Source organism: Cupressus sempervirens, chromosome 2 (assembly GCF_028749045.1).
Source record: "Cupressus sempervirens isolate cs-2001-9-10 chromosome 2, ASM2874904v1, whole genome shotgun sequence".
Classification (NCBI taxonomy): domain Eukaryota; kingdom Viridiplantae; phylum Streptophyta; class Pinopsida; order Cupressales; family Cupressaceae; genus Cupressus; species Cupressus sempervirens.
Genome location: NC_143119.1, coordinates 696,084,574 through 696,101,485, shown reverse-complemented (window position 1 = coordinate 696,101,485; position 16,912 = coordinate 696,084,574). Strand labels below are relative to the sequence as shown.

At 32.4% G+C, this 16,912-nt stretch overlaps 1 protein-coding gene across 4 annotated transcripts; it reads left to right on the top strand.

Annotated features, from left to right (window-relative positions):
- Positions 1-3,627: 3,627 nt before the first annotated feature.
- On the top strand, positions 3,628-7,443 carry SDS (Cyclin family protein). 4 transcript variants are annotated; one of them, XM_089812203.1, is made up of 8 exons: positions 3,628-4,566; positions 5,013-5,177; positions 5,414-5,583; positions 5,678-5,806; positions 5,907-6,087; positions 6,431-6,475; positions 6,598-6,665; positions 6,929-7,404. In XM_089812203.1, the coding sequence occupies exons 1-8, from the start codon at positions 3,685-3,687 to the stop codon at positions 6,966-6,968; spliced, it is 1,680 nt and encodes a 559-aa protein (XP_089668329.1). In that variant the 5' UTR covers positions 3,628-3,684; the 3' UTR covers positions 6,969-7,404. The 4 variants fall into 4 exon arrangements, with proteins under 4 accessions (XP_089668329.1, XP_089668327.1, XP_089668330.1 ...); XM_089812201.1 differs by having other exon boundaries at positions 6,308-6,475; positions 6,929-7,189; XM_089812204.1 differs by lacking the exon at positions 6,598-6,665 and having other exon boundaries at positions 6,929-7,443.
- Positions 7,444-16,912: the final 9,469 nt, after the last annotated feature.

Sequence of the window (16,912 nt, the reverse complement as noted above, 5' to 3'; positions counted from 1 at the left end):
GAAGCATTTGCAATATCACAATTTGACTTGTTATGAAAAATATCTCTACTCATACCTTAAGCCTAAACTAAATATATAGTACTTGTTGGCATTGATCCTTTTTTAATTTATACACCACTATAATTTAAATCTATGGTTTGTAGAAATTATGTTATTTGCATGATTGAATATTGATTATTCTCTCTAGTTTACTCAATATGTTCATGATTGAAGAGAAACTTACATCCTCTAGTCACTCAAGTTCAAAGCCATGATTTATAGAAAAGATCTTATTTACATAACTATAGAGAGACATCTTCATATTTTATATTTTGGGGCCGGCAATGAGGGAGGAGAGTGGGTATTTAATCTGTCATGGTTTTCTACCTTTATCCATTTGTGAGAGATTACATTCCACTTACTAATGCGCGCTCTCTCTCTCTCTCTCTCTCTCTCTCTCTCTCTCTCTCTCTCTCTCTCTCTCTCTCTCTCTCTCTCTCTCTCTCTCTCTCTCTCTCTCTCTCTCTCTCTCTCTCTCTCTCTCTCTCTCTCTCTCTCTCTCTCTCTCTGGAGGGGGTAGAGGGAGGGAGGGGAGGGGAGAGTTTTCTCCCTCATGATTTTCTCACTCTCTTCATCTATGGGTGATTGTGTTCCATTTTACATGGATACCTAGGATGTCATAGTATTTGGGACCCATATTTCATTATTAGGTTTTTGTTTTCTCCCTAAGTTGCACTTAGTGGTAGGTGTTGGTATAATTGAGGTATTTTAACCTTGGTTAATTTACACCTAGGTACAAATTATACTTTACTCAAGATTACTTATGGGATTACATAGCATTAATTGGAGTACTTCCACTTTATGCAAACTTATCATGTTATTATTATATCATATCCACTTATAGTGGATGGAATTTTCCACTTTGGAGGGTGATCTAGTTTTAGTGGACATGTGACTTCAACTTTGGTGGTTGTTCCACTTTTATGGTATTATAACACTATCACCTATTTTGATAATGAGATAACTACACTTTCCATTGTATCTTTGACTCAAGTATGTACTCACCTTGGCTATATACCAAGGCTTGTCACCTAGTTAATTATTATCCTATTACATCTAGTTGATTTGATTTTTTGCATTATTTATAGAAATATTTTTTATTCTTGTTATATCGATTGTCTCTTGTTGTTTGTTCTTCCCATTTAGCTTTTAGATCATTGGTTCCTTCATGGAAATTGCCTTTATGTACCCAAATCTTAAAATACATCATATTTCATGAATAATATGTACTTGCTCAGTAATCGCTATATTGACATTCTACACCCATCTCTAAAGTTTAGATCCATGATATGTCAAATTTTTCCAATTTTGAGGATTGAATGGTAATAATTACCTCCAATTTTCTCACTATAGTTATGCATTTGAAATCATTTGCATGATTGAAGAAAAATATTTATCCACAAAAATATTGAGCTCAAATCCATTATTTATAGAAGTGATCCCATTTGCATTACTAAAACTGTAACATCTTTATTTAGTACCCTTGTTGATTAATAGAAAATCCCTCACAACTTGATCATACAATAGCTAAGAAAAAGCCATTTGTTAATATCGTGTCAATCCGCATAGATATTAATACTATCAAAGAGATGAAGGTGCTTGATAAAAAATGAAGAAGATGGATATACAAATAATAGAACTAAGATTTTGAATACAATAATAGTAGAACCCATATATAATAATTAGGAAAGATTAAAATTATGTAACCAACATATGTCCCCACACATCTCCTTTTTTCTTCACTTACATTTCCCTTTGGATTTCATGTTCATTTTTTTCTTAGACATACATTCATACATACATACATACATACATACATACATATGCAATCCATGTTAGTACCAATTCTATGGAAACTTCCAATTTTTTGAGAAGTGACTACTAAACAAAAGAAATCAAACAATGTTATATACTTCCCTTTTGAGATTCAAAATCAATAAAATATAATTACGAGATTATTAATATTACAATTGTATACCATATTATATGGAAAATACTTTAAATACTTTAAACTAATTTGTATCTTACATGTTTGCAATTTTAAATTATAGTGATGATTTTTTTGTTTACTAATGAAGCGAAATAGTTCTAAATAAGTCCATAGAGAATTACATCTTATAAAGAGTAAACAATTAACATTGCAAAGGATGAGTTTGAAATGTCTTAGTCATTTTCATGATTATGGATATTGACCTAGATGTTGAATGGATAAATTAAGGTTCACTTTAAAAGTCCAACAAAATCAAAATAGATGAAATTAAATTAGAATCAAGTGGTGGGTTATCTTTTATGTGATTTTTTTATTGTGGATTAGAAACCACATTAAAGAAAAAATCAAAAATTAATTGTGACATTGCTATTAGGATTTAACTATGACATGTTTGCAATATCATGATTTTACTTATTATGAAAAATATCTCCTACTTTGTTTGGCATCTCTTACACTCTTTCATCCCGATGATGGATCACGTAGTGTGATTCAAAACGTTGATGGTAAAAATCCCTACACAATTTAATCCAGAAAAAAATCAATGTAAATATATAATACTTTTTGACATTGATCCTTTTTCTATTTACACACCACTATAATTTAAATCTAATGTTTATACAATTTATGCTATTTTCATGATTGAATAGTGATTATTCTCTCTAATTTACTCAACATGTTCATGATTGAAGAGAAACATACATCCACCATACTATAGACTAGGAATGGTATCCATTAATATCACTAATCCTCATAGATACTAAGACTGTCAAAGAGGTCAAGGCACCTCAAACAAAATTAAAAATAACATCTACAAATAATATGAATATTTTTGTCCAAACAAGACATGTAAATTTCATAGAGAGAAAATATAGAAGATTAAAATTATGCAACCAACATATGACCTCACACATTATCTCCTTTTTTACATTTTTGCACAAATTTCACCTTCAATTAATTTTATTAAATATAAAATGTAAATTTAATAAAATAATATATAATTCATGATATCACATATTTTCTCCTAACTAAATAAATTTAAAAAAATAAATAAACTAAACAACCTTATAAACTTTCCTTTTGAAAATCAAAATCAATTTAATAGAATTAAAAATTTATTAATAGTAAAATTATATATTGTATTCTAATATTCTATTCTATGTAGTATACTTTAAATCTTTTGAAATGAAATTACATTTTATATGTTTGAAATTTGGTATCATATAAAAATAATTTTCTTTGAATAATTTTAGAAAAAATTACTAAAAGTCATATTGTCAAATGTAATAAGAAAAAATATGTTTAAATAATTATGAGAAATAGATGGTTTCTATCATTCATCGTGAAAAGGACCAAGTGGTCCATATCACTGTCATCGTTTGTCAACCTAAAGTTTATGGTTGATGTGGTGAACTATAAAAAAGTCCATTTCCTTCCCTTTTCCCTCAACTTAAAAGATTCCTATGTGAAAAAATTAAAACTAGAAATTCGATATTAAACACTTGAATTGGTAAGAATAGCACACGCATAGATATAGTCGAGAACCTACCCAATTCGATCCTTCGTCAAAATATATAAAGGCGTCTTCCCGAAAAATTATCACAACATTTCTTCGGCATATAGGATCCGCAGCTGAAGAGAAAGAAGAGGAGACGAAAATGGCGAAAGGTTCGAGGAAGCGGAAGACCACGAATCGAGTTTCTCCGCCAGCAAAGAAACGCACAAAGGTTGAGCCAAGGAAGCAGAAGAAGCAAACGAAGAAAAATGTTTCTTCTGGCTCAACTACTTTGCATCGCAAAGGCACTGGATCAACATCCGTAATTCACCGCAGAAACTCATCTTTCTCTTCTAATACACTTCCCTCCACTTCACACTCCACTCTCCTTGAGCAGCCTTGTGAAAAAAATTTATCCCGAGAAGATCTCCACTCATATATCTATCCAAAGTCCGAAATCCTTTCGGGAAACAAACCTATTGAGGTTAAATTTGCCTCTTCTGAGAATTCCTGTTTGGAAAGGGAACCGGCACCTGCCGTTTCTGAGCAATTCTCGTCTTCAAGGAACAATATTTTGATTGAAAACTGCTGTGGACAAAATGTCATCTGTCCAGATCGGTTCTCGCGTTCTGAGTATCTAAAGGAAGGAAAATTTAAGAATTCTGTGCAAAGTTCGGCGTATCAGGGAGAATTATCGTTCTCCGAATCTGTATTTCATCCACAGATTGAAACTGCCCTGTCGAAGCTTGATCATTGTGAAGCGGCACTTCCTTCTCCTTGTGCATTTTTTGATGCAACGCCTGCTCTTCCATATTATTACTCAGATTCTGAAGTATATTCGATTAGTCCAGTTTTCAGCACAACGTCAAGCGATGATTTACAGGACTCTGCCGTACATTCTTCATTGCTTACATGTTCTTCTTTAATTACTGAGTATGAGGAGAAATTTTTGTCCTGGAAAGACTTTGCTGATGCGAACCTACCGGAGCTTACGTCTAGCTTGACGGATCTTACAGAATCCCGTACTGAAATCGACGATAACGAGGTTACAAATATTTCGAACCTTTATTTATTTTTATTTTTTTCAACTTGTTTGTGAACTTTAAACGAACTCAGCCTACATATCTTCTCTGCTGTAATATAAGCTAAATGTTGATTTTCAGAGTCTAATAGCTATGAAAACAATAAGCTGTGTAGAAAATAGAGTGCCAGAAATTAAGCTATTTTGAAAATTGTTGCAGAGCTATGAATAAAATAGCTGCAGGAAAGCTAAAGAGACAGAGAATGACAAAGACAGATTTTTGATTTTCAGTTTCAATAGCTTTATAACCATTAAGCTCTGTACAAGAGAATTAAGATATTTTGAAAATTGTTGCGAAATGCGGATAAAATCGCTGCAGAAAAACTAAAGAGAGAAAATGACAAGTTCATAATTATTTTTGTTTTAATTCTTAACTATTTACGATATACTTTACTCCATGTGCTTTGCAGGATTTCGAGCTTGGCGAAGACGAAGATGAGAAAACTTTTCAGAAATTTAAGGCAAAAGAAGGAAGACAAGCACTATTTTGGGATAATTTGTGGAATTATCTCGACTCGAACCTCGCCGATGCCATTGGAAAACAGCGTCTTGTAATGATTAACTGGATCATGGAGGTACTTCATTTAATTTATCCGATATTTCAAATAAAATACTTAATTCAGTTGAAATACTTGACATTTAACTAGATCATGGTGGTTCTGCATTTAATTTGTCCGATATTTAAAAAAAAACATCTTTATTTTTTCAAAAAACATAACTGGATCATGTAATTACTAAATATAATTGTTGAACAGCTCACAAACTCTTTGAATTCAAAAAAGTAACATGAATTGGCTTGATATGAACGCAGCACACGGCGTGGAATCAGCTTCAGATGGAAACGTTATTCATAGGCGCAAATTTAATGGATAGATTCCTTTCTAAGGGAACGTTTCCAAATGACAACCATCTGCTGCAGGTCCTGGGAATCGCCTGCATGACACTTGCCATCAGACTTGAAGAAAATCAACCATATAATTGGTATTAAGCAATATCTTCCAAGCCTCTAGGTTTTCTGGATTCATATCTTTGCTCCAAAAGGAAAAATATTGAACCTATGTACTCTGTCTGTTAGTATAAAGCAGGAAACTTTCAAGGTTGCAAACAATGTGGTCAAGCGACGGGAAGTTGTTGCAATGGAATATCTTCTTCTCAGAAAATTAAATTACCGATGCTGCGCACCGACGATTGCTAATTTTCTCTGGTATAATATTTAATACTATCAATCTTCGGGTATTAGGCTACTATTAGCCGCATTACTACGAAGAGCGCACAGCTCTAACATTTTGGATACTTATGCACAGGTATTATTTGAAAGCAGCGAGAGGAGATGTGGAGCTTGAGCAGACTGCCAAATACTTGGCATGCATGTCCTTAGTAGATCGTCAGCTGCTTCGGTTTTGGCCGTCGACTTTAGCTTCGTCCTTAGTCATTCTCGCCTGCCAGGTGCTTGATCGAAAAGATTCATACAAATTGGTAATAGAGGTACTTTTATCTATCTATATTTTTTTTCCTAGATTATTTTAACTTCTGATCAATTATATCCACAAACTTATTGTGCGCCATTTTAAATTTTGATCGCGTAAGTTTTCTTTGATGTTCGACTCAAATTTAAATTTTTGAAATTTTTTTATGATGATTGATTAAATTTGAAACTTCAAATTTTATTGTTTTGTTGATGATAATCATTAACTTCGATTCAAAGAAGGAAAAATTCATAGGATCAAATGGAGAATATGCACAATCATATTACCGATCACGCGAAACTAACACGTTGCAATATCCACGAACTGTCTTTATAATTTGTTTTAATGTGAATGTTTCTCAGAAATGTAGAATGGTTGATGATGAAGATTTGAAAGACTGCTTCCAGGTATTCAAGCTGACAAATATATTGTTGTTAACAATGAATCATGTTTAGTGTCATTTGATTTCCACAATCTATTAGTAATATCAGAGTTTTTCTGGAATTTAATTGTGTCTATATTTTTTTAGCATCAAAGTTTTGGATCACTGGCCAGCCTTGAACATCACACACTAAGGAAGAAATTAAGCCTCGAAAAGTAAGTCAAACTTTGACTATTTAACACTCTCGCACTAGGAATCAAGTCTTAGTGTGTGATGTTTAAACCGTTCGCACAGTGATCCATCATCAGAATGAAGAGCAAGATGATGGATCACTGTGTGTGATCAGAAACATTGATGCTAAAAAAATATAGACACAGGCAAATTCCAGAAAAACTCTGATAATGAATCATGTTTTACGCTAATTCATGGTTGACGCTAATTCAAATTTGTGACGCCTAACTACCATGTTTGTATGCAGAGAATGCAATGGTTGCTGGAGAATGTATGGTAGTAGGTAGTTATACATGAAATAAATTGTTGTTTCTAGAAGATTTTCTTCCGACTCGTCATACAGACTTTATCTCTACTGTAGTATTGTACTAGCGTAAAGGCCACAAATTTCTGGGGATGCCCCATTTCTTCTGTGTTTTCTGTGAAAACGTAGTTCGGAATAAATTTGATCGCATAAAAGATTTACTCGCTATTTTTCTTTTCCTTTGGTAAATATCAACATTTTATATAATTGATCGAACAGTAATTTCCGAAGTAATATTTTAATTAGTTTAAAAAAACAATATTTGGGAAAAAAAGGTATGCTATCCAAGAAAACCAAGATATATTTCCCGTGTCGGTGGGCATATGGGTAAACAAGATGGCAATGCCAATTAGAAGAGTAATTTTCTACATACTAGATTTGATATTGGAATTAAAATAATTTCAAGTATGAGACTTATCACATCTATTGATAAACCATGTTTTCTCCTTTTTTAATTGTATTGTGGTATTATTTAATTTAATTTAATTTTTTTTAAATGATTACTTGAAATTTGATCATTAATTCTTCAATTTAGTGTAGAATATTTTTGATATTATATATTAAATTTTAAAATTGTAATTATAAAACTTTGAAACTTATATTATTTGCTAATACAATTATTCTAGTATAATAAAAATATTTTCTCTTCTATTTTCATTTAAATAATGATATATATGTGGAGTGTGGTGTATTTTGTTAATATTTAAATTCAAAATTCGCTATAATTTCAAGATCTGGAACTTTCATGATTTTCACAAATGTATCATAATGTGGAAAAACATTAATCATCAATTACTTACCTAAGTCCATTTGTGATGAAATCTAGAAGATGACTAATGCAACAATCTTTATTACTCTGATATAGTGCAATAGTCTTTGTTTCTTCAAGATGCCTTTTTCGAGATAAAAGACGGTTTCTCCCTCTTACCCTTTACTAATACATTTTTCAGTTTAACACTTCACATTTGATGGTATTCTGAAAACACATTTATGGGTGGAGAGAGGACCATTTTTTACCAAAATGGCTATACTCCACTTGTCCATCAAAGTAGAAGCTTTGGAAAAACTACTCCTCTAAAAATGATCAAATAAAAATTACACTAAGGATGTGAAATCCCTTTTTAGCAAATCCTAACTTCCTATCATACGTGCTTGTTCATGTGGGCCATTAAAATGAATTAATAATTTAATGTTACATTAATAAATTAATCTTACATTCTCCCACTTGGCACATATGATGACTTAATGTTAGAGTTTGAAAGAGAGTAGTCATTAGGCGCGCTATAAATCATATCCATCTTAACTTTCAGTTGATCATCATAATACTATAATCAAACAATCCACTAACATGAGTCATGTCGGTTCCATGTTAATAAAGCAACATAGTCCCTTCCATGTACCACAACATTTGTAACTTGTTTAAATTTTAGTCTATAAATGAGAAATGTGTTCATAAGGTCCAACAATAATATCCCTTGTAAGAGACTATTCCTATCATCCTACATTCATTCTCATACATGTACGTACATATTAAAAACAAGAATTATAAATCAAAAACATCTTTATAAAGATCTCAAAGTGTCAAAACAAATAACATAATGCAATCCACTACATAAAAGTAACAACTGTTATGTGTTGTTTTCAATGCCCATTCTATTGGCATGTTCCTTAAATAATTTTGGGGGTAATCCTTTTGTCAATGGATCTGCAACCATAAACTGTGTGCTTATATGTTCAATTGACACTCGTTGTTTCTAAATTTCATCTTTAATGGCAAAGTATTTCAATTCCATGTGTTTAACACTGTTAGAATACTTGTCATGCTTAGAGAAAAATATAGCTACAGAGTTATCAAAATAAATTCTCAGTAGCCTTGCAATAGAGTCAACAACCCCAAGTCTTGAGATAAAATTTTGCAACCACAAACCATGAATCATGGCTTCAAAGCATGCCACAAATTTAGCTTCCATAGTGGATGAAGAAATGATGGTTTTTTTTGCACTTTTCCATGATATTGCTCCTCCAGCTAATAGGAACAAATAACCAAAAGTGGACTTTTTGCACAATCAATACATCCAAAAAAATCTAAGTCTGAGTAGCCAATTACCTCTAGATTATCAATCCTCCTAGATGTGAGCACGTAATCCTTTGTTCCCTGCAAATACCTCATAACTTTCTTTGCAACTTTCCAGCGATCCAATCCAGGGTTAACCTAATATCTTCCCAACATACCAACTACAAAACTAATGTCTGGCCTAGTGCAAGTTTGTGCATACATTAGGCTTCCTATGGCAGAAGCATAAGGAATCCTTGCCATCTATTTTTGTTCCCATTCATTTTGTGGACATTGCATAAGGCTGAATTTATCCCCTTCCTAAATAGGGGCATCACTAGTTGAACATTTCAACATCCTGAATCTCTCTAGAACTCTTTCGATATAGGCCTTCTGAGATAATCCTAACAATCCACGTGATTGATCCTAGAATATTTTAATTCCTATCACATAAGATGCCTCACCCATATCTTTCATTTCAAAATTCATAGATAGAATTTTCTTGGTTGCATGCAATAAACCAAAATCATGGGTGGCAAGCAATATATCATCAACATATAAAATCAGAAATATAAACTTACTCCTACTAACCTTTAGATATATACATCAATCAATAGTGTTTTTCGTAAATCCAAAGGAAGTAATAGTATCATGGAAATTAAGGTACCACTACCGAGAAGCTTGTTTAAGTCCATATATTGATTTCTTAAGTTTGCAAGCTAGGTATTCTTTTCCTTTAATGGAGAAACCTTCAAGTTGATCCATATAGACTTCTTCCTGTAAACTCCCATTCAGAAATGCAATTTTTACATCCATTTGGTGCAGCTCTAAATCATAATGAGCCACCAATGCTAAAATCATTCTAAGCGAGTCTTTCTTGGATATTGGTGAGAAAGTCTCTGTGTAATCTATGCCTCCTTTCTGAGTGAAACCTTTGGCCACGAGTCTAGCTTTATGCCATTCAATATTGCCCTTACTATTGCGCTTGGTCTTAAAGACCCATTTGCAACCAACTTTCCTGTGTCCTTTAGAAAATTCAACAATATCCTAGACTCCATTCAGTTCCATCGATTTCAATTCATCATTCATGGCATCAACCCATTTAGCAGAATCATTACTTTATATGGCTTGTAAAAATGAAACTGGATCCTTACATGTCCCTACTTCTTGTAGATAAACCACATAATCATCTGAAATAGCATACCTCCTTTCCCTTTGAGATCTTCTTAATGTGATTGCCTATGGTTCTTCTATGATCAGTTCATTGATGATAGTTTCATTATAAGGTGGGGGCTCATTAATTTGTTGTTCGTTGATGACAGCTGCATCGTTGTTGTTATGTTGTTCAACAATGGTAGGAACAACAATTTCCTTCGAAGCCCAAGATACAAGGGCTTGTACCTTGACTTCTTGGATGACTGTCCATTGTGATTTATCACTCCCACTAACATCTCCATTTTCAATGAGCTTAGCATTATTGGTTTCTACAATTTATGTACTATGGTGAGGATAGTAAAACCGATACCCTTTGGATTTTTAGGATAACCAACAAAGTAACCACTGATTGTTCTAAAATCCAATTTCTTCTCATGTGGATTATACACTTTAACCTCCACTGGACAACCCCAAACATGCAAGTGTCTCAAAATTGGCTTCCTTCCTATCCATTGTTCAAAAGGGGTCTTTGGAACTAACTTACTGGGAACCTTATTTAATAAGTATACAACAGTTTTAAGTGCATGCATCCACAACGATAGGGGTAAATTGGAATTACTTAACATACTCCTGATCATATCTAGTAGAGTATGATTATGCCTCTCAGTTGCACCATTATGCTATGGTGTCCCAGGCATAGTATACTATGCACCTATGATGTGCTTCTCAAGGTGTTTAGCAAACGGGCCAGGGCACTGCCTTGTTTCATCATACTTTCCATAGTATTCCCCACCTCTATCCGACCTGATGATTTTCACCTTTCTGTGTAGTTGTCTTTCAACTTCAGTAATGTATACCTCAAGAGCATCCATGGATTGAGATTTTTTATGTAGTAAATAGACATAACCATAACGTGAAAAATCATCTATAAAGGTGATAAAATAGTTTTCTCCACCAAAAGATGGATTGTCAAAAGGCCCACAAATGTTTGTATGAATAATCTCAAGCAGTTATGTACTATGTGTGGCACTTTTCTTGGTGTGTTTGGTTTGTTTTCCCTTAATACAATCCACACATACCCTAAAATTAGAAAAATCTAGGTTTAGAAGAATCCCATCTTTAACTAATCTTAGTAATCGTTCTCTGGAAATATGTCCCAATCGTTTATGCCACAAGTATGAGGAATTTTCATTAACGAGACTATGTTTACTACCAATATTATGATGCAAGGTAAGAACAGTTTGAGCAAAAATATTATCAAGATTTGATTTGTACAAACCATCACAAAGAATGCTCGAACCAATAAAAGAGGTATTCTTATACAAACTGAAACTTTCATTCTCAAAATTAAAAAAGTATCCAACAATGTCAAGTTTAGACAAGGAAATTAAATTCTTGGAAATAGAAGGAACATAAAAAGTCTAAAATAGATCCAAATGATAACCAAAATCTAGAGACAAATGATAGGTCCCAATGGTTTCAACTAGGGCTTTAACCCAATTTCCCATGAACATAAAATTTTCATTTGGATTTGTGGTCTGGGTTGTAAGGAATCCCTGCATCATAGTTGAGACATGAGTAGTAGCCCCAGAGTTAATCCACCAAGTATTCAAAGGAACTTCAGTTAGGTTTGATTCGAAACAAACATAAACTAAATTATTTTTACATAAGTGACACTTATCGATGTTCCTATCCTTCTTATAGGCTTGAGAACAGTGATTAGGCTCATATGCCTTAGGTGGTACTCACTTCATGCCTTTTCTTGGATTTTTCCCTTTCCTTTCAGTTCCTTGAGTTGTGAGATGAACTAAATTTTGTCCATGTTTCTTAAGTCGTGCCTCTTCTCGATTGAGCATACTGGCCAATTCATTCACATTCCACTTATCCTTAATAGTGTTATAGTGAATTTGAAATGGCCCATACTGAGGAGGCAAGGAGTTTAAAATAAATTGCATGAGGAAAAATTCACCCACCTTCATCTCAACGGTCTTTAGTTGAGCAGCAAAATTCGTCATTTCAAGAACATGCTCATGTATATCGCACATACCATCAAACTTCATGGTGGTAAGCATAGCCATTAATGTTCTAGCAAGGGATTTGTCAATAGTTTGGAAATGCTCTCCCACAGATTTTAGAAATTCTTTAGCATTGTTAGTTTCAGGGAGAGTTGACTTGATGTTGTTTTCTACAGTCATCCACATAAACTTAAGGCTCAATCTATTCGATCTTTCCCATGCTTTGAATATTTTTTTTCTTCTGTACTACTTTTATAAGTAATAGCAGCTAGATTCTTAGTTTCAAGAGCTATATCAAGATCCAAAACATTGAGGTGAAACTAAACCCGTTCTCTCCAATCTGAGAAATTCATTCCATTCAAGATCGGAATAGAAGAGGCATGGAAATGTAGTGAAATAGGAACTGACACTACAACCGAAAATTCATGTTTGCAACATTAATTTTAAGAGTTATAATTAAAATTACCAACAAACACATGGCTTAATAATAAATAGTATTACCATGACCTACCTTTGGATTAATCTTATGGTAAACTATTAACCATTATTGTGATTCCCTTTCACCTAATAGAACTAATTGATAAAATATTCACAACTAAGTAAGTTTATTACCTTTGGGTATTTGTACAAACCATTAATTGTGAATATCCACCAATCATCCTATTCCAATTAATTAATTATTTAAAAAAATGGTGCACTTTTGGGCCAACCTAATATTCTAAATAATTAAAAAATTGCAATTTGCAAAATCATTATTTTGTTTTTAACACCGGGAAATAAGTATTTAAAACTTCAATAATTTAACTTGATATCTACATATCATTCCAGTTGGACCACTTTGGTGGCTACCGAACCTTATCATAATATAGATCTCAAATTAATATAATAATTTTGCATATACATTAAATCAACAATCAAAATAGGCAATACAACAAAATCATTATGCAGGCAACCATGTATTAAACCAAATCATGATTTTATGTTTGTAGCATGCATAAAATTTTTGATCCAATAAAATGTATAAATCATCATCGAATATAATGAAAAAACATGAGAGTTCTCAACAAGGCTTTGATACCACTTGTTAATATTTAAATTCAAAATCTGCTATAATTTCAAGATCTAGAACTTTCATGATTTTCACAAATGTATCATAATGTGGAAAAACATTAATCATTAATTACTTACCTGAGTCTATTTGTGTTGAAATTTGGAAGATGTCTGATGTAGCAATCTTTATTACTCTGATATAGTGCAACATTCTTTGTTTCTTCAAGATGCCTTTTTCGAGATAAAAGATGGTTTCTCCCTCTTACCCTTTACTGATACATTTTTAGTTTTCACACTTCACATTTGATGGTATTCTAAAAACACATTTATGGGTGGAGAGAGGATTGGTTTTTACCAAAACAATTATACTCCACTTGTCCATCAAAGGAGAAGCCTTGGAAAAACTAATCCTCTAAAAATGATATATAAAAAATTACACTAAGGATGTGAAATCCCTTTTTAACAAGCCCTAACTTCCTATCATACATGCCTCTTCATGTGGGCCATTAAAATGAATTAATAAATTAATGTTACATTAATAAATTATTCTTACATATTTCACATTGACTTTATTATATTCGTTAAAACAATGGCATCAATGTGAAATACATGAGATAAATTTTCCAATGTCATTTATTATTATTTCTATTGAATTGAATAATATTTTTTAAAATAATAAATTTATATACATATATGCAAAAATATTACATGCATAAATATATTATTTTTTTGAAAGTTAATATTAAAAATACATATTTTACAAAACATGATTTATAAATAAGTTGTTTGCATCTTTCAAAACATGGAATCAATTCTTTTTACTCATTTTGACAATTTTAAAGGAAGTTTTGATAAAATTTGGAGTGTTCTATACAAACATTTCAATTATATATATATATATATATATATATATATATATATATATATATATATATATATATATATATATATATATATATATATATATATATATATATATATATATATATATATATATATATATATTCATGCAGTTGTATTGATATGTGAAATATTTTTTTTTGAGATTATTTAATAAAAAAATATTTCGTATATTAAAAATAAGAATCTATTTATATCAAGATTGTGAATTTCTTAAGAAGTTTCATATTTTAAACCTATAAACATCTTCACCATGCATAACATGTTAATGACCTTAAGATTTCAAGACAATGTAGAGATTGGTGTATTGATATGGTGACATGTCCTAATAATTGTTATATGATATTGAGTGGTCACTCAGTTAAGTTATCTACTTCTCTTGTGAAAATTATGAATATGACTTTGTTGGTTAACAATTTGTCTCCTTATCTTTTTGGTTCATACCTTGATTCTTAATTTTCCCAATGGGTTATGGAGGACAAAGAAGTTAACAACATAATGGATCAATGTAGTGATCTATCAAAGACCCCTAAATTGAAAGGTACAACTCCCTTTTGAATGCAAGATATGCAATGATTTTTTTTTTGGGTTTTGGGGGTATGCTCTTAACTAGAGAGCAGAAGAGGCAAAAACCAAGTTTCTCAACACTTTCTCCAAGTCCATTAGGTGATTCTCTCATTTTTTTTGAGAAAACTATCAGATCGTCTAAGCAGATGACAATGATTTTGACCTTGAGATCAGCAAAGGATGAATTCATAGACGTTTGAAAGGGGGCTCTAAAAATCATGAGCCCAAATGACATCTTGATATATGAAAATGTTCCCCAAGGGGTAGTGAATGCTATCTTGAACTAATCTTCCAAGTTTAACTTGTTTTGGTTAAAACCCAAAAATCCATCTAACATAGACATCATTCTAGAACTAGCCTATGTTTGCAATAGATGATCCATATTGGGAAAGGTGTAATTGCCCTTTAGAGATGCTTGATTTAAATTTTGAAAATCCACACAAATTCTAATTTCCCCATTCTTTCTTTGGACATGGATGATATTGGGTATCCATGTTGAATGGTGTATGGGATAGATAATTCTTGCTTCCAGCATCTTGTGAACTTCTCTAAAGATGGCATCTTGAACCATAGGGTTATGATTATGTTGATTTTGTCTAAATGTGTAGCTTGAGGCTTGAGGGGAATTTTGTGCCTAAATTCACCATTTCTAAAGGTATTTAAATTCTCATATCCCCAAGCAAATATGTCTTGGTATTCTATCAAAAATCCCTCTGCCTTAACTCTTTCTTCCTTTGAGTAGCTACTACTGATATTAACCATCTTGGGTTTATATTTAGTGCCAATGTTCATTCCTTCATATTTCTCAGAAGTTCCACCTTTCCTACCCTTTTCCCTTCTAATAAATACATCATGCCTATCAAACAATTTTTCAAGGGAAATGAGATGCCTAGGAATCTTATCATCTTTGAGCTCTATTTAGCTCCAAGCTCAAACTCCTTTTTTTTGTTAGGGGAGAAATATTTGCAAGCACTCTCACTTCCTTTGAAGTATTGATCACTAAAAGGCTCAGATCCTTCCAAGAAAGATGAAATCCATTTATCATCATTGAAGACCTATCATGTATCAACATTATCAAGAACATTTGGTCTAAATAATACTTCCATCTTGAACTAGTTATCTATGAAATCTGGGTGTGGAAGTAGAAGTGAGGATGAAAAAAAAAATAGATCCGCCCTTGCATTCTTCTCCCTTGGAACAAATTGTATTAAGAAGGTGTGTAGGACTTCAATCTCATCCTAGATCTTGTTTTTGTAGTACATGAGCCTCACATTCTTCACTCTATATTGAGCTCAAACTAGCTTCGCTATAAGCTTTGCATCTCCTTAAGCTCTTAAAATTTTCACTTCTTTCTACTCTACAGTAGTTCTACCCAATAGTAAGGCTTCATCCTCTTTTGTATTGTTAGTATTCTTAAATTGCATCTTGTATGTGAGTTGTGTTATCTCTCCATTCAGGGAAACAAGCACCATGTTAGCTCTAGACTCAGCAGTAGTACAACTACCATCAAACTCTAGGGTCCAAATCTCTATATCACTAGGAGGATCTAATTGTTCTTCTGAATAATCAGAGTTAGAGAACATCATGTAATTTCCAAACACCATCTCTTGATATAGGATTTGTGCCTTAGGATCATCAAATTTCAAAATTGTGAATTTGGCCATTTCCTTTGGTTCCAAGTTGATTTTTTTAATTTCCCACTAGAATAATAGCATGAGACTAATCCATCTTTATTTCCCCTACAATTCCTATAGAAACTTATACTCAAAAGCATGTCGTAGTTGGTCAAAATATCTACTACTAGGATGATTAGCTACATTCTCTTTGTAGGGTGAATGATGAATGCTACTTATGCATCTTTTACCTAACCTAATAGAGAAGCCTACTTTGAATCCATGGAATAGAAATATCCAAACATCTTGGTAAGGGTCAAGCCAAGGGAACATGCAATAGTAGAGGGCATGTCATTATTAGAGGCTCCAGAATCAATAATCCAATTACTAATCTTATGACTAGTTATGCATAAGGAGACATAGAATGGATCTTCCTTCTACCTAGGGGAGGTGGTCAAGATTGATGCTTCTTCCTCTTTGAAGAGAACAGGAAAGATAGGCTCTTCTTTAGCTAGTGGGTCACTATCTAATTGAGATTGATCGCTACAAATGATAGAATTGACATTGGGTTGAG